Below are 24856 nucleotides of genomic sequence, written 5' to 3'. Positions count from 1 at the left end.
GCTATGTTTACATGGACTCAAAGTCATTCATAGCACAGAAGGAGACGACTCAGTCCATCAAGTCCATGGCAGCTCCCCATGGAGCAAACCACCGAGTCATATTCTTCCATTTGGTTCCTGAAGCACTGCATGTTTATTTCCTCCAAGTATTCTTCAATTTTCTTTTGACATCCTTGTCTGTTTCCGCATCCACCACCCTCATGGGCAATGAATCCTAGATTATAATCACTCACTTCGTAAAAACGTTCTTCCTCATATCTGCCATTTGCCTACATATTCTGCTAGCCTATGTTCTGTTCGAGACAATTCATATCATCCTCACTGTTTGCCACTCCTACAAGTTTGGTAGCATCAGTCAATTTTCATATTTTACTCTGTATTTCAAGATTTGATTCATTTATATATAGCAAAAATACCAGTAGCCTAACACTGACCCTCGGAGAAAACTACTGTATAACACTCCCCAGCCTGAAAAGCTGTTGCTTTTCTTGTTGCTATCTGGCCTTAAGCCAATTATCTACCTGGTCCCCACTGGCCCACCTTTTCCATAAGCCATTACTACATTAAAGATGCTGTATAAATTTAAATTGTGTTTTGTTGTCCTGAATCTCCAACTACAATATTAAACTTTTCTGCTGAATAGAGTGGCACAAACAAGCTTACCAAGCCAATGTGGCAAATAGGAGACTGAATTACACATGATGGTTAATTTAGGCTTTTTAAGAGATGCATATATTTATAATTAAAGATTTCAATACGGACACATTTACTATTCTGATGCAGCGTATGGCAGAAACATCATGGTTTGTGTTTAATTAATTATTTGTTTACAGCCTCTCGAGGCCTCAAAATTCAATAAAGGTATGACTGGTTTAGGCACTACAAAAGTAGAGTAAGAGAAAATTGAGGAACCATCCATTCTTAATTACTTATTTAAAAAATCTATATAGTACAAAGCACTTATTTTTCCATTTCTCCTATTAATTCAACACCATCCTCTCACACATCTCCCCACCTCTGTCTTCTCAAATTAAACCAAATAAATACTCAGAGAGAGAAAAATACGAGGAGAAAGGAAAACAGAAGATTTACTATTCATGGAATAACATTTATTTTAAATTTAAAATGCCTGATAGTTTATTGATTTATGTGATGCCTTTGGTATTGATTGAATGTATGGCTAGTGAATGGAATTAATCAAATGGCCATGACTGTGGAAAGATATGATGTGGAGATGCCGGCGTTGGACTGGGGTGAGCATGGAGAAGTCTTATAATACCAGGTTCAAGTCCAACAGGTTTGTTTCAAATCACTAGTTTTCGGAGCACTGCTCCTTCCTCAGGTGATAGATAGGTCATAGATAGAAATTCCCTTAACAGTAAGACCTCGTGGTCAAGGTTCGTCCCTGAGTTCTTGAATCCTTCCATTCATTTATTTTAAAAGTGATTTATTTATGTTTCTTGATTAATAACTCTGCCATATATTTGAATATTTTGTTTTTGAGTTTTGATTCAATTCTTCTGTCGCGTGTTGAAGTGAATCATTAGCAATAAAGTTGTATTTTGGACACCTCCAATCAACTGGACAATGCACCACCGTGCTGCCTTTACTTGTGGAATAATATAAAGGAAGCACCAATATGTAATTAATAAAAATATAACCTCGTTGATCATGGAACAGACCATACACAAATCCTGCAACCAGATGGAAGCATTGTTAACTTCTCAATTTATGAAATAAAATGTTGCCAAACAGAATAAATTTAGTTTTTTTTTAAATTTAGAATGCCCAATTCTTTTTTTCCAATTAAGGGGCAATTTAGCATGGCCAATCTACCTACCCTACACATCTTTTGGGTTTGTGGGGGTGAGGCCCTTGCAGACACGGGGAGAATATGTAAACTCCACATGGACAGTGACCCGCGGGCCAGGATCGAACCCGGGACCTCGTCGCCGTGAGGCGGAAGTGCTAACCACTGCACCATCTTGCTACCGTAGAATAAAAATATTGAACAAGACATTTGGGAGACTACGTTCTCCCGCCGGAGCTGAATTGGACAATTTGCACTACCAATCCTTAGCCATGCACATTTATGTGAGGATTGCGAGGGATTCCCTAGGGAATCCTGCTATCGGGTCATCATTTTGAACGGGTGGCCAAATAGCGAGGTACCGCAGCTGGCCGTCCACCAGCCACCCCCCTCCCCCCACCGCCCCGCATCTCAATTCGAACAGATTAAAGTGCTTTCCAATCATCTCCCTTCGCAGTTGACTTACTTTGAAATGGTCAGCTAGAAACTGACAGAATTTAACTGTTTGAAGTGGTCCAGAAGCTGTCAATCAAAGCTTGATGTTTATAACCATCACAATTAATTTATCAGCTGACCACTTCAAAGTTACTCAACCATGAAGGAAGATGAATGGAACAATGCTGACAGCTGAGGATGTGTGGAAGCTGTCAATCATAACCTTATACAATCAATATCAAAGAATGAATGGCTTGCAGCTCAAAATTCCGAGGGTGTTCAAACACAGCTAACGTATAGAATTGACAGTGCAGGAGGCTATTCAGCTCATCAAGTCTGCACCGGCCCTTGGAAAGAGCACCCTCCGCCTCCACCATAACCCAGCAACCCCACCTAACCTTTTTGGAAACTAAGGGGCAATTTAGCATGGCCAATCCACCCAACTTGCACATTTTTGGACTGTGGGAGAAAACCCACACAGACACAGGGAGAAAGTGCAAACTCCACACAGACAGTCACCCGAGGTCAGAATTGAGCCTGGGACCCTAGAGCTGTGATTAGGCAGTGCTAACCAATGTGCCACCATGCCGCCCTTTTTTTTCGCAATGTCTTGATGAGGCAGAACAGCATCAGAGACAGAAAGAATAAGAAGAAAATCCCGCACTCCAGATCACACTACCTTGTGGGACATCCTGTTCCATATGCCCAAAGATCAGCAGGTTGAGGACCAGCCTGCTCCATCACTTAAAGACACACGTCAGAAACTTGCGACCGAATCACCTTGAATCAAGGGACAGATGCTGAAGACTGAAGAGGCAGGCAGAAATGAAAGGCTCAGCTGGTTGAGAGCCCAGACAAAACAGGTCAGCAAATGGTGCATCCTCTCAGGCCAGTATCTTCCTCTGTAGTAAACCTGGTAGTGACCGCCATGCCAGAGTGTGGCTATGAGCCACACTAGCAAGGCTTGATGAGACAGAAGATTGTCACAGAATTTGTCTACTAAAAGAATTCATACTCTCAGCTTCAATGGCCTTTCGAACTAATTGGAATCTACGCAATGCTATAATCTACAGGATGGAAAAGGTGCACAGTATTCTACTACACTCCTGACTTGTGCCTTGTATATGGTTGACAGGGTTTTGTGACTCAGGAAGTGAGTTACCCATCACAAATTTCCCAGCCTCCGGCACGCTTCAATGCCCCAGGATTTCTATGGTTGGTCCAGTTCAACTTCTGGTTAATGGTAACTCCCGTATGTTGATGGTGTGTTTTCAGTGATGGTAATGCCATGCAAGGTTAAGGGATGGTGGCAAAATTTATCTTGCTGATGACGGTCATTGTCTGGCACTTGCCTGGCACAAATAGTACTCAGTACTTATCAGCCCAAGCCAAAATGTTGTCTAGGTCCTCCTGCATACTGAACACTGTCAAACATCTCCACTTCTGACCTTATGATGGAGGGAAAGTCACTGACGAAGCATGTGAAGATCGTTCGCCTAGTACACCACTCAGAGGAACTCCTGCAGTTATGTCCTGTGCCTAAGATGATTGATCTCCAACAGCCATAACTATCTCATGACCCCAAAAAGTGGAAAATTTCCCCGATTCTTAACGTCAGATGTGCAGTTAAAGAGTAGCACTAGCTTTAGCTTTGATAGACAAGGAGTTGCTAAGTTTTGTCAATACATACATGATCAGTGAGTCCATGCTTTGAAGACCCAAGTAGGCCCAAAGCAATTTACAGCCAATTATGTATTTTAGACGCATGCTCACTGTTGTGATGTAGGAAACCTGGCAGCTAAATTGCACACAGCACGGTCCCACAAACAGCAATTAGAAAAGAACTAAATAATCTTGCTTTTAGCAATTTTGATTGTGACCAGGACACCGGGAGACTTTTGCTGCTCTTCTTTGATATAGGACCATTTTTTTTCTTAATATGACAACCAGGTGGGGCCTTGGCAATATGTCTCATGCAAAAGATGATAACTCTGACAGTACAGGCTTCCCTCATTTTTGGTTGAAGTATCAAACCTGGATTGTTAAGAATCATAGAATCTCTATAGTGCAGGAGGCCATTTGGCTCATTGAGTCTGCATCAACCCTCTGAAAGAGCATGTAGGTCCACTCCCCCCCCTAGTCCTGAAACCCCACCAAACCTGTACATCCCTGGATGCAGTTTATCATGGGCAATCCACCTGACCTGCACAGCTTTGGACTGTGCAAGGAAACCAGATGAGCCGGAGGAAGCCCATGCAGACAGGTGGAGAACGTACAAACTCCACACAGTCACCCAAGGCTAGTATTGAACCTGGATCCCTGGCGCTGTGAGGCAGCAGTGCTAACCACAATGCCACCATGCCGCCTTGGGTGCTCAAGTCTCTGGTGAGACGAAAGGTCATCAGCCTGAAACATTGCTTTTTTTCCCTCCCTACACAGATGCTACTGATCTACTGAACATTTTCTGTTTTTATTTCAAATTTCCAGCATATGTTGCATTTTGCTTTTGAACTATGAACAAGCTGTTCCTTTTCCAGCAATTTGTGGCCCAGTAATTGATTACATCAAATTTATCTAAATGCAAAATTAGGCCATACAATCAAAATTAATTTGTAAATGTAGCACTGAAGTTTTCATCCACGTAAATAAAACAAGCAGTTTAGAATCTGACAAATACCATCATTTTTTAAAAAATGTTAACATCACTGTAATTTTGTGTCACTCTGACCTGCTTCTTTCCTCTTCATTATGTCCAGTTTCTTTTTCTGTTCTCTTAATAATGCCTCCTGTTGAATCTCCAATGTATTGCTATCATTTGGAGGGTCTGGGTACACTTGTCTTATTTCAGCACGTGTTGCTGAATCTGTTTATAATAGAAAAAGTGTTACAAATTCCAAAGTAAACAAGAGATTAAAAAACAATCATTCCCCATAAGGAAATAAGTCATTCTGGTATTAATGGTTATTTCATAGTTGTGGAAAGAGTCAACGAATTGTGATTTTGCTTGATACTATGTTAAACAGATCGCAATCATAAACCTCTTGAACTCCACTTGAATCACTGATATAAAAGCATTTAAACATACCAACAGTAATTCTGAAATAAGGCATTGCATGTTTTAATAATAATTGAAAATAAATTAATTCAGTAAAAGGAACATACTGAAGCAAATTAAATTTCACTCCTTTAAGGGGCTGCATGGTGGCGCAGAGGTTAGCCCTGCTGCATCACGGCGCTGAAGACCGGGTTCGATCCCAGCTCTGGGCCACTGTCCGTGTGGAGTTTGCATATTTACCCTGTGTTTGCGTGGGTCTCACCCCAATAACCCAAAGATGTGCAGGCTATGTGGATTGGTGTAGCCACCGAAGTTGGCCATTCCCTCAATACAAAATGGAGGAACGCAAAGCTTGCAGGTTAAAATGGACAAAGTTTGCAGCACAAGCAGGCTACACTAAGCCAATGTTTATTCTGTCTGCTAAGAGAGCAGACAGCACCGAAACGAACATTCCGCATAATAATGAGGCAATCTTCGGGATAGTTAACATAGTAATGGAACGATCCCAGGGACAATGGACACAAATAGGGAAGTGATTGCAACAGTGTATGGGAAACCAGATACCCCGGCACCAGCGGGGTTCGAAAACAAAGCACCTGAAGGCCCGCCCAGTAGCTGGGGAACAGCCTCAGTATTGGGGGGGATTCAAACAAATCGATTGGGAAGAGACCCAATCGATTCCCAGCAGGTAGAGGGTCCGCCCAAAAGGGCGCAAAGCCCTAGGACCTATAAAAGACAGGTCCCAAACTTAGTTTGTTTTTCTTGACCAGCCCTCTCGACCAGCCTTTTACCAAAAAGACCTTGACCGAGAGAGAGGAGAGGTTTGGGACAGCAGCCGCCAGCAAGTAAGTGTCTCTCAACGATCGCTACCAGAGATAGACACTCCTGACCCATTTTTAACCCGTACCAACCTGAAGTCTGCGGACCAGTGCAGAGCAAGAGGCCTTGTCCCCTGATCCGGCAGTTCCCTTTAAGATAAGTATTGGTTTATTTAGTGGTAGGAATAGATTAGTGATCTTAGCGTGTGCATGGGTAGTATTATAATTGTATTATAATAAACTCATTTGTTTGAACTTACTAATTGGTGTATGGTTTTATTGCTTTGAACTTGACCTTGAAACTTGTGGCTGTATCTTAACGATACCTGGCGACTCCAGAGCTAAGTAACAAAACAGAGCTAAATCGAGTGTTAAGCACACTCACCCAGAACGAGCAACATTGGCCACGCTAAATTGTCCCTTAATTGGGAAAAAAAGAATTGGGTACTTTAAATTTATGAAAAAAAAAGACAAGTACACTTCTTTAGGGTGAGAAATTCATTCAGGTTATGCAGGGTGGTCCTAGTTTCCTGTGAGACAGGCAGCATGCAGGCCACTATCTGCCCGGTCTGCAAAGTGTTTTGCACTGATATGGGTAAATGCTGTTTTGTCCACTGAGCACAGACTTCATGCTTCCTCACGTCACACAGCCAGTGTTCCAAATTTGGACAATGCAGGTCTTGGCAACACCTGCCTTGTCCACTCCTGAAAAAGCATGAAGCAGCAAGAAGATCCTGTCACTTCAGGGTTTCTGAAGGCAGTCAAATGTAATGATATAAAATTATTGGTTAAAGAAACAATTATACCTGTGAGGTAGGATGATACAGGAGAAAGATCATCAAATGAGGCCATATGAGTTGAACTGAAGATGAAAAAAGGGCAACAATATGCACTATAGACCACCAGTCAAAGGGAGGCGGAGGACCAAATATGTATGCAAAATCTGAGAGGTGCAGAAACAAGCAGGGTGTCATAATGGAGAATTTCAGCTACCCAAACATTAACTGGGATGAAATTAATATGAAAACCACAGAAGGCACGAATTCTTAAAATGCATCCAGGAGGTCTTTTTTTAAGTCACTACGTTGTCAGCCCAACAAGACAAGGCAGGGTTTTGACATATTTTAGAGGATACAGCTGGGATGGTTATTTATTTTTATTAATTCAAGGAATGTGGACTTTGCTGGCTAGGCCACCATTTATTGCCCTTGAGAAGATGGTGGTGAGCTTCCTTCTGAAACTGCTGCACTCTATGAGGAAGGGCATCGGTTGGGAACACTTCTGTAAAAGTGCTCATAATTCATTCACTTAGATTTAGGGAAGTTATGGAAAGGAGAAAGACAGAACAAGAGAGTCCACAAAAAGCAAGACAAATCCATCCGGCCAATTACCATCCATCAGTCTACTCTTGATCATCAACAAACTAGAGGCTATCAAAAAGCAATGGAAGATGTCATCAACAGCGTTAGCAAGTGACACTTGCTGAGAAATAGGTTACTCAATGATGCACAGTTTGGGTTTCACCAGGGACACTCAGCTTACAGCCTTAGTCCAAATATGGACAAGAATGCTGAACTCCAAAGGTGAGGTGAAAGTGACTGGCCTTGCCAACATAGCAGCATTTGACCGAGTGTGGTGTCAAAGAGCCGTAGCAAAATTGAAGTCAATGGGAATGAGGTGGGGAAACTCTCCACTGGCTAGACTCATACCTAGCACAAAGGAAGATGGTTGTATTTGTTGGAGGTCAAACATTGATGTTGACTCGCCTCTAATTAATTTTTCTTACTCTGGTTTGTGTTATGGGCCATGGTTTAGAAAACTCCAAAGTATATGATGTGGAGTTCATCTGACCTACAAAATGTGGAGGCCATTTATCAACTTGTCCCAGGACCTGTTTGAAGCCAACAGCTAATAGAGCGAGGGGAGGGGAGAAGCACACGGGAGCCAACGGGACTGCAGGGAACAGACCATGGGTAGGCCAGAGAGAGAGGAGGAGGCTAGAGAACGGCCAAAATGGATATCAGGGGGCCTAGGGAAAGGCCACAAAGAACGGAACCCTCAAAGAAACACCAAAAATAAGATGGGGTGGGGGGTGGGGGGCACCCCATATATGTAAATAGAGGACAACAGCCCACAGTATAAGAGGCCTAAGAAACTATGTTAAAACAACAGTGTATAAATCAACAACTGCAATAAAACATTTTAAGAAAACATTACAAAGGTCTCTGCCTGTATTGCTCTTTCTGGTCATGAGTTCTGAATCCCCATCACTGAGTGAAAATTCCCCGAGAGTACCCTCTAATGCTCTTATTCCAAATGTATGCCCTATGATTCTAGATAAAAGCAAATTACTATGGATTCTGGAATCTGAAAGGAATGAGAAAATGCTGGAAAATCTCAGCACATCTGGCAGCATCTGTAGGGAGAGAAAAGAGCTAACGTTTCGAGTCCGATGACTCTTTGTCAAAGCTCTAGACTCTAGACTCCTCAACCAAGGGAATTGGGGCATTCCTATCTAGACCCATCACAATTTTATATCTTTCAGTTAGGTTTCTTCTCAGCCTCCTCTGTTCCAAAATAAATACTCTAGCTTATGAATCTACTGTACTCTCTAGTACAATCACATATCTTCTATAGGGCAAAGACCAGAATTGCATGCAGTTCTTGAGCCTTGGTTTTATACAGTTCCAACATTACTTCTCAGCCCTTGTGATCAACTACTTGGATAATGAAGGCTAGGTATTGCGGATGGAGGTTCCAAGTCCCGGACGGGTAGGAGGTTGGCGACGGCTAAGGTGTTGAGGGGATTTATGGACCAGATGGGGGGGGGGGGGGGGGTTGAACCCTTGGAGGTTTGCGAGGCCAAGGGCCAGGGAATACTCGTTTTTCTCCCATGTACACAAGGCCTACTCGAGGATTGATTTTTTTGTCCTGAGCAGGGGGCTGGTGACGAGGGTGGAGGAAGTGGAATACTCCGCCATTGCCATTTCGGATCATGCCCCGCACTGGATGGACCTCGGGCTGGGGGAAGAGAGGGACCAACGTCCGCTCTGGCGCATGGAGGTGGGGCTGCTGGCAGATGAGGAGGTAGCCGGGAGGGTCCGGGGGTGTATTGAGAGATACCTCGAGGCCAATGATAACGGGGAGGTTCGGGTGGGGACGGTCTGGGAGGCATTGAAGGCGGTGATGAGGGGGGAATTGATCTCCATCCGAACCCATAGGGAGAGGGGAGAGCAGAGGGAAAGGGAAAGATTGATAGGTGAGATGGTGCAGGTGGATAGGAGATATGCGGAGGCCCCAGAGGAGGGATTGCTGGGGGAGAGGCGTAGCCTTCAGGCCAGATTTGACCTACTGACGACATGAAAGGCGGAAGCCCAGTGGAGGAAAGCACAGGGGGCGGTGTATGAACACGGGGAGAAGGCGAGCAGGATGCTGGCGCACCAGCTCCGGAAGCGAGACGCGACCAGGGAGATTGGGGGAGTGATGGACAGAGCTGGGAAGCTGGTGCGGAGGGGGGTAGATGTCAATGGGGTCTTCAGGGACTTCTATGGGGAACTGTACCGGTCCGAACCCCCGGTGGAGGAGGGTGGAATGGGGCGCTTCTTGGACAAGTTGCGATTCCCGAGGGTGGAAGAGGAGCAGGTGGAGGGACTAGGGGCGCCGATCGAGCTGGAGGAGGTGGTCAAAGGGATAGGGAGCATGCAATCGGGGAAGGCGCCGGGGCCGGACGGGTTTCCGGCTGAATTCTATAAAAAGTATTTGGACCTGTTGGTCCGGACCTTTAACGAGGCAAGGGAGGGGGGGGCTCTGCCCCCAACTATGTCACGGGCGCTGATTTCCTTGATCCTGAAGCGGGACAAGGACCCTCTGCAGTGTGGATCATATAGGTCAATTTCGCTGCTGAACGCCGATGCAAAGCTGCTGGCAAAGATCCTGGCCACTAGAATAGAGGATTGTGTGCCTGGGGTCATACATGAGGACCAGACGGGGTTTGTGAAGGGAAGGCAGCTGAACACAAACGTGCAAAGGCTCCTCAATGTCATTATGATGCGGCTGTGGAAGGGGAGGCGGAGATAGTCGTGGCGTTAGAAGCGGAGAAGGCCTTCGATAGGGTTGAGTGGGAGTACTTGTGGGAGGTGTTGGAGAGGTTTGGGTTTGGGGAGGGGTTTATCCGATGGGTGAGGCTGCTCTACGAGGCCCCGGTGGCAAGTGTAGCCATGAATAGGAGTAGGTCGGAGTACTTTCGGCTGCATCGGGGGACGAGACAGGGGTGCCCCCTGTCACCCTTGCTCTTCGCGTTGGCGATTGAGCCCCTGGCCATGGCACTGAGGGAGTCAGGGAACTGGAGAGGCCTGGTGCGGGGTGGGGAGGAGTATCGGGTGTCGCTGTACGCGGACGACTTGTTGCTGTATGTGGCGGACCCGGTGGGGGGGATGCCGGAGGTGATGAGGATTCTTAGGGAATTCGGGGGTTTCTTGGGGTATAAGCTGAACCTGGGCAAAAGTGAGGTGTTTGTGGTGCATCCGGGGGAGCAAGAGGAGGGGGTTGGTAGGCTCCCATTGAAGCAGGCAGGGAAGAGTTTCAGGTACCTAGGGGTCCAGGTGGCGGGGAGCTGAGGGGCCCTGCACAGGCTCAACCTCACAAGATTGGTGGAGCAGATGGAGGAGGAGTTTAAGAGATGGAATATGTTACCGCTGTCACTGGCGGGGAGGGTGCAGTCCGTCAAGATGACGGTGCTCCCGAGGTTTTTGTTCCTGTTCCAGTGCCTCCCCATTCTTATCCCGAAGGCCTTTTTCAGGAGGGTCAACAGCAGTATCACGGGATTTGTGTGGGCGCATGGGACTCCGAGGGTTCGAAGAGTGTTCCTGGAGCGAGGCAGGGATAGGGGGGGGGGGCTGGCGTTGCCCAACCTCTGTGGGTACTACTGGGCGGCCAACGCAGCGATGGTGCGTAAGTGGGTAACGGACGAGGAGGGGGCAGCGTGGAAGAGGATGGAGGTGGCGTCTTGTGTGGGCACGAGCCTGGAAGCGCTAGTAACGGCGCCATTGCCGCTCCCTCCAACGAGGTATACCACGAGCCCGGTGGTGGCGGCTACCCTCAAAATTTGGGGGCAATGGAGACGGCACAGGGGAGAAATGGGGGGCTCGATGGAGGCCCCGATACGGGGGAACCATCGGTTCATCCCAGGGAGCATTGATGGCGGATTTCTGAGCTGGCACAGAGCAGGGGTTAGGAGGTTGAGGGGCCTGTTTGTGGAGGGGAGGTTCGCGAGCTTGGGGGAATTGGAGGGGAAGTTTGGGCTCCCACCGGGGAGCATGTTTAGGTACATCCAGGTGAGGGCGTTTGCCAGGCAACAGGTGGAGGGGTTCCCCTTGCTGCCCCCACGAGGGGTGCGGGATTGGGGGGAAGGAGAACTGTGCACATGGGTTTGTGGAGGGTGCTATCTCTCTCTTTTTTTTTTTCTCTTCTTTCTTTTTCTTTCTTTTTGTTCTTTCCTTTTGTTTGAAGTTGCTCTTGAAGCTGTGGGGTACTGTTTATGGGGGGTTACCACGGATGTATGTTAACAATGTTAAGATGTTTATATCTTGTATTATGTAAAAATTTCAATAAAAATTATTTATTAACAAAAAGGTATTGCAGATGGAGGCAGCCTCGTGTGAGGGCCCGAGCTTAGGGGCACTGTTGACGGCGCCTCTGCCATCCTCGCCGTCCACGTACTCCACAAGTCGAGTGGTGAACGTGGCCCTGAGGGTGTGGGGACAGTGGCAGCAGCATCTGAGGCTGGAGGGGATCTCAGTTTGGGCACCGATTGGTGGGAATCATAGGTTCGCTCCGGGTGGGCTAGATGCGGGGTTCCAGAGGTGGCGGCGGGCGGGGATTGAGCAGTTTGGGGACCTATTCCTTGGGGGCAGCTTTTCGAGCTTGGAGGGGCAGGTCGAGGAATCTGACCTGCCCGGCGGGAATGGGTTCTGGTACTTGCAGGTGAGGGACTCTGTGAGGAAGCAGGTGCCATCCTTTCCCGACCTGCTGCCCCCAGGGTTGTAGGACAAGGTGGTGTCGAAAATAGGGATGAGTGAAGGCAGAGTTTCGGAGATCTACAAAGAATTAATGGATTGGGAGGGCGCCCCGATAGGACAAGTCAAGAGCAAGTGGAAGAGCTGGGTAGGGAGTTGGAGGCTGGGCTGTGGGGGGGGGGGGGGGGGGAGCTCTAAGGAGCGTGAACGCATCCTTTTCATGTGCGAGACTTAGCCTTATTCAGTTCAAGGGGGGATGGGGTGTTGGGCACTAAAATTAGAAGGTAGGGGAAGTGGAAGGTAGCGGCAGGGAGGGGGGGGGGAAACAGTAGAGTGTTAGATATTTATGTATTATTTGAATTCCTGTTTGTTCTCTTTTTGGTGTGGTTTTGTTTGATGTATACACACACAAATGGCTTAATAAAATATATTTTTTTTAAATGAAGGTAAGTATTTGTTAGGGCATCTTGACCACCTTATGTACTTGTCCAGCCACGCTCAGGGATTTGCGCACATGCACTCTAACGTACCTCTGTTCCTCTGTATATTTTAATGCCCCATCATTTATTGTGTACTCCCTTGTCTTGTTTACTTTCTGAAAATGCATTTCCTGACACCGCTCGAGATTGAACATCATTGGCCACAGTTCTATCCAATTGACGATTGATTTCTACATGTTGTCTACACCTTTCCTTTGCACTATCTACCACATGGCCAAATTTTGTATCATCTTCAAACTTCTTAATCATACCCGCTACATTCAAGTCCAGATCATTGATTTATACCACAAAAAACAAGAGGCCTAGTATGAACCCTGTGCAACCCCACCATAAACAGCTATTCGGTCACAAAAAAGATCAGTCGCCAATTACCCTTTGCTTCCTACCTTTTAACTACTTTTGGTGCCAACATTCCACTTTGCCTCGGATCCCATGGTATTTTACATTGGTGAGCATCCTGCCATACAGGCCCTTTTCAAAAATCATGCGCGATTCTATATGGACAACTCAACAATGTGGAAAATTTTCCAGGCATGTCCTGTGCAACAAAAACCAAGAGAAATCCAACCAGGAATTTTCTAGGGTTTGATAATTGAAAATCCATCAGTTTACTCTCAATCATCAGCAAACTAATGGGTCATTGACAGTGCTATTTAGCGGCACTTACTCAGAACTAACCTGCTCACTAACGCTCAATTTGGGTTTCCTCAGGACCACTCAGCTCCTGACCTCATTAAATTCTTGGTTCAAACATGGCCAAAAGTGCTGAACTCAAGCGCTGAGGTGAAAGTGACTGTCCTTGACATCAAGTCAGCATTTGACCCACTGCAGCTTCAAGGAACACTAGCAAAACTGAGAATCGTGGAAAATTATCTACAGGTTGGAGCACAAAGGAAGATGTTTGTGACTATTGGAGACAATCATCCCAGCAGAAGATATCACTGCTGGAGTTCCTCAGAACCAACCATTTTCAGCTGCTTCTCAATGACATTCCTTCCATCATAAAATCAGAAATGGTGATATTCGCTGATGCTTGAACAATATTAGCTCCATTCCCAACTGCTCTGACACTGAAGCAGTCTGTGTCCATATGCAGCAAGACTAGGACAATATTCACGCTGGGGTTGATAAGTGACAAGTAACAAGTAACAAGTGACAAGTGTCACAGGCAATGACCATCTCCAGAAAAAGAGAATCGAACCATCTCCCCTTGACATGTAATGGTCTTGTTGAATCCCTAACTATCAACACCTTGGAGATTACCATTGACCAGAAACTGAACTGGATAGAGCAGGTCAGAGGCTAGGGACCTTGTGGAGAGTAACTCACCTTCTGATTCCCCAATCCAAGGTACCAGAAATGACCTCCAAAATCTTGGAAATTAACTTCAAAGTATTGAAAGCACACACTCAGAACAAGTCCTGTTATCAAAAGTCTTTCACATAAGCAAGGAACAGCTATGCGGATTCAGATTTTAAAAGCTTTCTAGCCTGTTAACTTCACAGTCCTGTCAATCATCTCACTTTGTTGATACTGCTGACTTTCAGAAAACCATTGAAACCCATGCATAGGCAGTTCAAGCCAAAATGGACGGTCAAATCCTCAATCAACTACCACTTACATATTTCCATCGCTTACTCACCTGCCCCAAAGGAGTTTCCCCACATGATTTGCAAAGTGTACTGTTAAAAGTGGAAATCAGCCGGTTGATTCCAAATTCCTGACACAGACGGACACCTGTCCCAACCTTTACAGGTAAAAGTTCCTCCTTTCATTGTTACATACATTAATGTCCTTGACACCAGTAAATTAGAAAGAATATTGGAGAACGCTGAAGAACACTGAAATCAAATACGTTATTCAGCACCAGTTCTGAAAGTGTTAGATCTTTAGGTAAAATACTCAGTTTAGCAACACAATTGACCAATCACAAATTAAAGTAAAAAACAACTTACTTATTAAGGTTCCCAGATCCTTTACCTAGAAAATTTAGGACCAATAAATAGGAGCCTACCTCTGTATTTCAGTTCATTGAAGTCTCTAATATTTCTTAAATTAACAGAATCTTTCTCTTTTGATGAAGGTCGGTGTACCAGGGCCTGTATTCTCTGTCTGGCCAAATCAAAGACATCAACGTGATTTTTCTCTCTCTTCCTTTTGAGAAACATTTGAAAATGAAGAATATTAGCTACAAGGAGATACAAGACTGACTTCATATTTCACCTTAATTAAGTTTACAGATTCAGTTACTGTTGCAATCGAAGACAAAATAATCTCTGGCATATTTGCCCCATCAAGCTTGTAGCATTCAATGACAATAATGACAATCATTGGCAAAAACCTAAACAGTTCCAAACTAATTGCTCACTTAATTATGCAAAATATTACTGGTTTGAGTACAGTACTAATTGGACATTCAAAAAGAAAGAAAATAAATTATATAACGTGTACATTATATTGCACCAGCTCCATTTCTATTGATACCCATGCTAAGTACACAGCTGTGCCCATCCATTCGAGTTTGCGTGTCCCCCATCCTAAATTCTTGCTCAATCAGCTATGCATTGTCTTTAAGAAGCAGACCGGCATTCCTTAATTTAATCTGAAGAAATTTTGTTAGTGTCTGTCACAACTAGGAGGAGAAATACGTTTGGTTCAAAGTATTTACAGTGTTCCACCTGACAAAAGCATTATATATATATTTATTTTGAAGTATCATGAGTGTTCTGTCTTCATAGACATGATGTGGAGATGCCGGCGTTGGACTGGGGTGAGCACAGTAAGAAGTCTTACAACACCAGGTTAAAGTCCAACAGGTTTGTTTCAAACACGAGCTTTCGGAGCACGGCTCCTTCTTCAGGTGAATGGAAAGGCTTGTTCCAGAAATGTTTATATAGACACAGTCAGAGATGCCCCGGAATGCGAGCACCTGCAGGCAATCAAATCATCAAAGATGCAGAGAGAGAGGTAACTCCAGGTTAAAGAGGTGTGAATTGTCCCAAGCCAGTTCAGTCGGTAGGCCTCTGCAAGTCCAGGCTTGTTGGTGGGGGCCGAATGTAATGCGACATGAATCCCAGATCCCGGTTGAGTCCGCATTCATGCGTGCGGAACTTAGCTATAAGTTTTTGCTCAGCAATTTTGCGTTGTCGCGTCTCCTGAAGGCCTCCTTGTAGAATGCTGACCCGGAGATCAGAGGCTGAATGTCCTTGACTGCTGAAGTGTTCCCCAACTGGAAGGGAACAGTCCTGCCTGTTGATAGTCGCACGATGCCCGTTTATTCGTTGTCGCAGTGTCTGCATGGTCTCGCCAATGTACCACGCTTCGGGACATCCTTTCCTGCAGCGTGTGAGGTAGACTACATTGGTCGAGTCGCACGAGTATGCGCCGCGTACCTGGTGGGTGGTGTTTCCACGTGTAATGGTGGTGTCCATGTTGATGATCTGGCATGTCTTGCAGAGATTACCCTGGCAGGGTTTTGTGGTGTTGTGGTTGCTGTTCTGAAGGCTGGGTAATTTGCTGCAAACAATGGTTTGTTTGAGGTTGCGCGGTTGTTTGAAGGCCAGTAGTGGGGGTGTGGGGATGACCTTGGCAAGATGTCCATCCTCGCTGATGATGTGTTGGAGGCTGCGAAGAAGATGTCGTAGTTTCTCCGCCCCAGGAAAGTACTGGACGACGAAGGGTACTCTGTCAGTGGTGTCCCGTGTTTGTCTTCTGAGGAGGTCGGTGCGGTTTTTTGCTGTGGCGCGGTGGAACTGTCGATCAATGAGTCGAGCGCCATATCCCGTTCGTACGAGGGCATCTTTCAGCATCTGTAGGTGTCTGTTGCGCTCCTCCTTGTCTGAGCAGATCCTGTGTATACGGAGGGCTTGTCCATAGGGGATGGCTTCTTTAATGTGTTTCGGGTGAAAGCTGGAGAAGTGGAGCATCGTGAGATTATCTGTGGGCTTGCGGTAAAGCGAGGTGCTGAGGTGACCGTCCTTGATGGAGACGAGTGTGTCCAAGAATGGAACTGAATTTGGAGAATAGTCCATGGTGAGTTTGATGGTGGGATGGAACTTATTGATGTCATCGTGTAGTCGTTTCAGTGATGTCTCGCCGTGGGTCCAAAGGAAAAAATGTCATCGATGTATCTGGTGTATAGCATCGGTTGAAAGTCCTGTGTGGTGAGGAAGTCCTGTTCAAACTTGTGCATGAAGATGTTGGCATATTGAGGTGCAAATTTGGTCCCCATGGCTGTTCCGTGCGTCTGGATGAAGAATTTGTTGTCGAAGGTGAAGACGTTGTGGTCTAGAATGAAACGGATGAGTTGCAGAATTGCGTCTGGAGATTGGCAGTTGTCGGTGTTGAGGACTGAGGCTGTTGCAGCAATGCCGTCGTCATGGGGGATGCTGGTGTAGAGTGCCGAGACATCCATTGTGACGAGGAATGTTCCTGGTTCAACTGGTCCATGGGTGCTGAGTTTCTGTAGGAAGTCCGTCGTGTCGCGACAGAAGCTGGGTGTACCTTGTACGATGGGTTTCAAGATGCCCTCGATGTGGCCAGAGAGGTTCTCACACAGGGTCCCATTGCCTGAAACGATAGGACGGCCTGGTGTGTTGGCCTTGTGTATTGTGTACACAAGGCCAACACACCAGGCCATCCTATCGTTTCAGGCAATGGGACCCTGTGTGAGAACCTCTCTGGCCACATCGAGGGCATCTTGAAACCCATCGTACAAGGTACACCCAGCTTCTGTCGCGACACGACGGACTTCCTACAGAAACTCAGCACCCATGGACCAGTTGAACCAGGAACATTCCTCGTCACAATGGATGTCTCGGCACTCTACACCAGCATCCCCCATGACGACGGCATTGCTGCAACAGCCTCAGTCCTCAACACCGACAACTGCCAATCTCCAGACGCAATTCTGCAACTCATCCGTTTCATTCTAGACCACAACGTCTTCACCTTCGACAACAAATTCTTCATCCAGACGCACGGAACAGCCATGGGGACCAAATTTGCACCTCAATATGCCAACATCTTCATGCACAAGTTTGAACAGGACTTCCTCACCACACAGGACTTTCAACCGATGCTATACACCAGATACATCGATGACATTTTTTTCCTTTGGACCCACGGCGAGACATCACTGAAACGACTACACGATGACATCAATAAGTTCCATCCCACCATCAAACTCACCATGGACTATTCTCCAAATTCAGTTCCATTCTTGGACACACTCGTCTCCATCAAGGACGGTCACCTCAGCACCTCGCTTTACCGCAAGCCCACAGATAATCTCACGATGCTCCACTTCTCCAGCTTTCACCCGAAACACATTAAAGAAGCCATCCCCTATGGACAAGCCCTCCGTATACACAGGATCTGCTCAGACAAGGAGGAGCGCAACAGACACCTACAGATGCTGAAAGATGCCCTCGTACGAACGGGATATGGCGCTCGACTCATTGATCGACAGTTCCACCGCGCCACAGCAAAAAACCGCACCGACCTCCTCAGAAGACAAACACGGGACACCACTGACAGAGTACCCTTCGTCGTCCAGTACTTTCCTGGGGCGGAGAAACTACGACATCTTCTTCGCAGCCTCCAACACATCATCAGCGAGGATGGACATCTTGCCAAGGTCATCCCCACACCCCCACTACTGGCCTTCAAACAACCGCGCAACCTCAAACAAACCATTGTTTGCAGCAAATTACCCAGCCTTCAGAACAGCAACCACAACACCACAAAACCCTGCCAGGGTAATCTCTGCAAGACATGCCAGATCATCAACATGGACACCACCATTACACGTGGAAACACCACCCACCAGGTACGCGGCGCATACTCGTGCGACTCGACCAATGTAGTCTACCTCATACGCTGCAGGAAAGGATGTCCCGAAGCGTGGTACATTGGCGAGACCATGCAGACACTGCGACAACGAATAAACGGGCATCGTGCGACTATCAACAGGCAGGACTGTTCCCTTCCAGTTGGGGAACACTTCAGCAGTCAAGGACATTCAGCCTCTGATCTCCGGGTCAGCATTCTACAAGGAGGCCTTCAGGAGACGCGACAACGCAAAATTGCTGAGCAAAAACTTATAGCTAAGTTCCGCACGCATGAATGCGGACTCAACCGGGATCTGGGATTCATGTCGCATTACATTCGGCCCCCACCAACAAGCCTGGACTTGCAGAGGCCTACCGACTGAACTGGCTTGGGACAATTCACACCTCTTTAACCTGGAGTTACCTCTCTCTCTGCATCTTTGATGATTTGATTGCCTGCAGGTGCTCGCATTCCGGGGCATCTCTGACTGTGTCTATATAAACATTTCTGGAACAAGCCTTTCCATTCACCTGAAGAAGGAGCCGTGCTCCGAAAGCTCGTGTTTGAAACAAACCTGTTGGACTTTAACCTGGTGTTGTAAGACTTCTTACTGTCTTCATAGAGACCAACCATTTTTTGCGATTCTTTCTTCAAGAACCAATGTTACATGGAGTGACTCTAGAAATTTAGTCTGCCTTAGAATCTGCTACTGAACCAACCACAAAGGGCAGCACGGTAGCATAGTGGTTAGCACAAATGCTTCACAGCTCCAAGGTCCCAGGTTCGATTCCCGGCTTGGGTCACTGTCTGTGTGGAGTCTGCACGTTCTCCCCGTGTGTGCGTGGGTTTCCTCCGGGTGCTCCGGTTTCCTCCCACAGTTCAAAGACGTGCAGGTTAGGTGGATTGGCCGTGCTAAATTGCCCTCAGGGTCCAAATTGCCCTTAGTGTTAGGTGGGGATACTGGGTTATGGGGATAGGGTGGAAGTATGGGCTTGGGTAGCGTGCTTTTTCCAAGAGCCGGTGCAGACTCGATGGGCCGAATGGCCTCCTGTACTGTAAAATTCTATGTAAAAAACCTATTGGGTAAGCATATTTGGTACTTTGTGTCAGTATTAATAGAAATGGAGGAGAAGTACATTGTATATATTTATAGTGCAGAAGCACACCACTTAGCCTATTGTGTAAAGATTGAATTAAGAAAAATGGAGAGGGTTGTGCTCTGAATAATACCTACCCGAGGGTTGTCAAGGACATGGAACACATGCTGAGAAAGTTAATAATGTAGTTCTCATTTTTTAAAAACAGATGAGATAGACCTGGGTAACTATTGGCCGATTAGGTTCACAGCAGGAATCAGGGAAACACATAAGGAAGCAATATATAATATGGCTGCCCTTGAAATTGGAAAGTTGTTTCCAGTGGTGTTCCATAGGGCTCAGTGTTGGGACGCTTACTGCTTGTGTTATATATTAACGAATTGGACTTGAATGTGGGAAGCACGATTGGGAAATTTGCAGACGGCACAAAGATTGACCGAGTGGTGGACAGTGCAGCGGATAGCTACAATCTTCATAATGATATAGATGGAATGGTGGAGTGGGTAATAAAGTGGCAAATGGAAATTAACACAGAGAAGTGTGAGGTCATGCATTTAAGGAGGTCAAACAGTTATAAGGAGTACACAATAAATGGCAATATACTAAGAGGGGTAGATGAAGTGAGAGATCTTGGCGTACAAGTACACAAGTCCCTAGACAGCAGTTCAAGTAGATAAGGTTATTAAGAATGCATATGGAAGGCTCTCCTTCATTGGCAAAGGTTAGAATATAAAAGTAAGGAAATAATGTTGGAATTGTGTAAGTCACTGGTGACGGCACAAGTGGAGTATTGGTCACCACTTACAGAATGCAGAATGGATGTAATTGCTCTGGAGAGAGTAAAGAGGTTTACAAGAATGTTGCCACGGGTGGAAAAGCTGCGAGGAAAGATTGGATACGTTATTTTCCATGGGACTAAGAAAGCTAAGGGGTTACTTAATTGAGGTGTTCAAAACCATGAGGGGAAGAGATAGGGTGGACAGGATTAAATTGTTTCCCTTGGTTGAGAATTCTATAACCGGGGGACATAAGAGGCAGAAGGTGTAGAAGGGACATGAGGAACAACCTTTTTACACAGAGGATAGCGAGTGTCTGGAATTTGCAACCCAAGTTGGTGGTGCAAACAGAGACCCTAAACTCTTTTTTAAAAAGTACCTGGACCTGCACCTTAGTGCTCTAAGGAGGGGCGGCACGGTGGTGCAGTGGTTAGCACTGCTGCGTCATGGACCTGGGTTCGATCCCGGCTCCGGGTCACTGTCCGTGTGGAGTTTATACATTCTCCCATGTCTGTGAGGGTCTCACCCCCACAACCCGAAGATGTGCATGGTAGGTGGTTTGGCCACGCTAAATTGCCCCTTAATTGGAAAAACTAAGGAAAAAAAGTGCTTTAAGCTACAGGTCTATAGATCAGGTGCAGGAAAGTGGGATTAGAAAGCGCACCTGGGTATCCTCAAGCTGGCATGGACAAGATGGCTGAATGACCTCCTTTTGTGCTGTAACTTTTCTACGATTCTATATTCTAGAACTACTTAAGTCAGAGAGTGCCATCAGGGATGCTCGACATAGTTGAAAAAACTAATCTCTTCATAAGAGTGTTATCAAGCAAACTCTAACACTGACCCACATAGAGATATTAGTGCAGAAGACAAGGTTTGGTCAAAGAGGAAGATTTTAACATGGGTCTTAAAGGTGGAAAAAGAGGTGGGGAAGTGAAGATTTTTGAGAAGGAATTCCAGAAATAAGGCCTTGGCAGCTAAAGGCATGGCCATAAGTTTTGGAGTAATGAAAATCACAGAGTGATCAAGAAGCCAGAATTGGAGGAGCACAGATATCCTGGACGGTTGTGGTGCCAAAGGAGATTAGAGATAGCAACTGGCTAAGGACTGGAAATATTTGAAAACAAGGAAGAAAACCCAGCAGATATTGCCTACTAATACCTCTAATAAGCTTTGACAAGACTTTCGGTGGCGGCCATGGTGTGAGTGGTTGCACACAGGGCAGCTCCTGCTTGAAGACACAGAAAAGAGCATTTTTATACCAAAAATCGGGTGTAACTGCGACGGAAAAGTGTAACTGAAGGTCGAAGGAGAAGTTCCCCCCGGGAGTGGCATGTCTTCTGGTTACCAAACCCGGCAGGTGAAAGATCTGGCCAAGGAGTTCGAAGAGATCTGTGGTGCACCAGCTAGTGGAAAGATGGCAGTGGGGGAAGGGTCAGTGCAAGTTGGAAAGCCCCAGATGGAACAGTTAATGGTCTTCATCAAGGAAGAGTTCCGCCAGCAGAGGAAGGAGATGCAGGAGGATCGATTGAAGGACAATGAACGCGCTCTGGCACCCCTGATGGGCTCAATGGAGAGGGTTGAAAAACATCTGGAAGCTCAGGGGTCGCAGATCTGAGAGATCGAGAGGGTGATCTCTGAACACAGCAATAGAGTGGTGGAACTGGAGGCGGAGGTTGGGCTCTTAGGAGACGTTTGCAAGACGTTGAGAGCAAATGTGTAGGGGCAGGGAAACAGGTCGAGACGGCAGAATCTGCGAATAGTTGGCCTGCCTGAAGGAGTGGAAGGTGCAAGTGCCACGAGGTATGTTTCGAGGATGCTGGCGGGCTTGTGACGGAGGGTTGCTGGACAAGGCCTCTGAGGTGGACAGAGCGCACAGGTCTGAGGCAGAAGTCAAGAGCTGGGGAACTGCCACAGGCTGTGATCGTGCAACTCCACAAGGTTTGATTTTGATTTGATTTATTATTGTCACATGTATTCGTATACAGTGAAAAGTATTGTTTCTTGCATGCTGTACAAACAATGCATATTGTACATAAGGAAGGAAGGAGAGACTGCAGAATATAATAGTTATAGCAAGGTGTAGAGAAAAGATCAACTTAATACATAGAACATAGAACAGTACAGCACAGAACAGGCTCTTCGGCCCTCGATGTTGTGCCGAGCAATGATCACCCACGTATCCACCCTATACCCGTAACCCAACAACCCCCCCTTAACCTTACTTTTTAGGACACTATGGGCAATTTAGCATGGCCAATCCACCTAACCCGCACATCTTTGGACTGTGGGAGGAAACCGGAGCACCCGGAGGAAACCCACGCACACACGGGGAGGACGTGCAGACTCCGCACAGACAGTGACCCAGCCGGGAATCGAACCTGGAACCCTGGAGCTGTGAAGCATTTATGCTAACCACCATGCTACCGTGCTGTCCGAGGTAGGTCCATTCAGAAGTCTGATGGCAGTAGGGAAGAAGCTTTTCTTGAGTCAGTTGGTACGTGATCTCAAACTTTGGTATCTTTTTCCTGATGGAAGGAGGCGGAAGAGAGTATGTCCGGGGTGCGTGGCGTCCTTAATTATGCTGGCTGCCTTTCCGAGGCAGCGGAAATTGTAGACAGAGTCAATGGATGGGAGGCTGGTTTGTGTGATGGATTGGGCTACATTCACGATTTTGTAGTTTCCTGAGGTCTTGGGCAGAGCAGAATCCATACCCAGCTGTGATACAACCAGAAAGAATGCTTTCTATGGTGCATCTGTAGAAGTTGGAGAGAGTCGTAGGTGACATGCCAAATTTCCTTAGTCTTCTGAGAAAGTAGAGTCGTTGGTGGGCTTTCTTAACTATAGTGTTGGCATGGGGGTCCAGGACAGGTTGTTGGTGATCTGGACACCTAAAACCTTGAAGCTCTCGACCCTTTCTACTTCGTTACCATTAATATAGACAGGGGCATGTTCTCCACTACGCTTCCTGAATTCGATGACAATCTCCTTCGTTTTGCTGACATTGAGGGAGAGATTATTGTCGTCACACCAGTTCACCAGATTCTCTATCTCATTCCTGTATTCTGTCTCGTCATTGTTTGAAATCTGACCCACTTGAAATGAAATGAAAATCGCTTATTGTCACGAGTAGGCTTCAAATGAAGTAACTGTGAAAAGCCCCTAGTCGCCACATTCCGGCGCCTGTTCGGGGAGGCTGTTACGGGAATCGAACCGTGCTGCTGGCCTGCTTGGACTGCTTTCAAAGCCAGCGATTTAGCCCAGTGTGCTAAACAACCCCTATGATGTAAACAACAACTTATGTGGTGTCATCAGCAAATTTGAAAAACGGGTTGGAGGGGAATTTGGCCACACAGCATAGGTCTATAAATGAGTATAGTAGGGGGCTGAGGACACAGCCTTGTGGGGCACTGTGTTGAGGATGATTGTGGAGGTGTTGTTGCCTATCCTTACTGATTGTGGCCTGTCGGTCAGAAAGTTCAGAATCCAGTCGCAGAGAGAGGAGCCGAGGCCAAGGCCACGGAGTTTGGAGATGTGTTTTGTAGGAATAATGGTGTTGAAGGCTGAACTGTAGTCAATAAATAGGAGTCTGACATAAGGGTCTTTGTTATCTAGGTGTTCCAGGGTCGAGTGTAGGGCCATGGAGATGGCGTCTGCTGTGGACCTATTGCAGCTGTAGGCGAACTGTAGTGGATTAAGGCAATCCGGGGAGGCTGGAGTTGATTTGTGCCATGGCTAACCTTTAGAAGCACTTCATGATGATGGATGTCAGAGCCACCGGACGATAGTCATTAAGGCATGCTGCTTGGCTTTTTTTTGGTACAGGGATGATGGTCGTCTTCTTGAAGCAGATAGTTTGTGAAGAAAGAGAAGATCTTGAGTGGGCCAGGGAGAAGCAGAACTGCGAATGGGAGTGGAACAAGGTCCGAATATACCAGGACATTGGACCTGGACTGGCAAAACGACGTGCGGGGTTCAACAGGGCCAAGGCGGTGTTATAATGACAGCAGATTAGGTTTGAAGTACGCTACCCGGCAAAATTATGGGTGATTTATGAAGGCCGGGAATATTATTTTGAGACCCAGAAGCGGCCAATGACTTTATCAAATAGCATAAACTGGGGGAGAACTGAACAATTGTGGGAGTCGGAGATGCTAGCACTCTGGAATAATGGAGAAAATGGGTAGAGTGGGAGTGGGAGTCCTCTGATGTGGAAGAGGTTTCTTCTTTTTTCTGTTGGGTTGACAAAAGGAAGCAGGGGTGATAGGTTTGTAAGGAACGACTGTTCCCCTTTCCTGCTGCCAGTGGCTGTGTTTTTTCTTTTGTTTGTTCTTGGGGAAGGTGTCCTATGGTTCGAGATGAGTGTTTGTTTGGGTGGGGGAGGGGGTCGTCAGCAGGGAGCCTTCTTCACAGAACAAGAGGTGAGGGTGTGGGAGGGGTTGGGGGTCAGTAGGAGGAGCCTTTGGGCAGGAATTGCCACGCTGGCAGGTAATGCTGGTGAATGGAAGTGAGGTGGGAG

General features: G+C 46.5%; 1 protein-coding gene across 1 annotated transcript in view; it reads right to left on the bottom strand.

The window, feature by feature from the left end:
• Positions 1-24856, bottom strand: part of LOC119972134 (centrosome and spindle pole-associated protein 1) — a 354916-nt gene that overhangs the window by 7673 nt on the left and 322387 nt on the right. The window contains exons 25-26 of the mRNA XM_038808467.1: positions 14647-14786; positions 4974-5108 (exon numbers count right to left, since the gene is read on the bottom strand). Coding sequence (XP_038664395.1) covers positions 4974-5108; positions 14647-14786 — 275 coding nt within the window. The remainder of the gene's footprint in view (positions 1-4973; positions 5109-14646; positions 14787-24856) is intronic.

This window comes from Scyliorhinus canicula, chromosome 10 (genome assembly GCF_902713615.1).
Source record: "Scyliorhinus canicula chromosome 10, sScyCan1.1, whole genome shotgun sequence".
NCBI classification, from domain to species: Eukaryota; Metazoa; Chordata; class Chondrichthyes; order Carcharhiniformes; family Scyliorhinidae; genus Scyliorhinus; species Scyliorhinus canicula.
The sequence above is the reverse complement of the archived record's forward strand: the minus strand, read 5'-3'. Positions and strand labels throughout refer to the sequence as shown.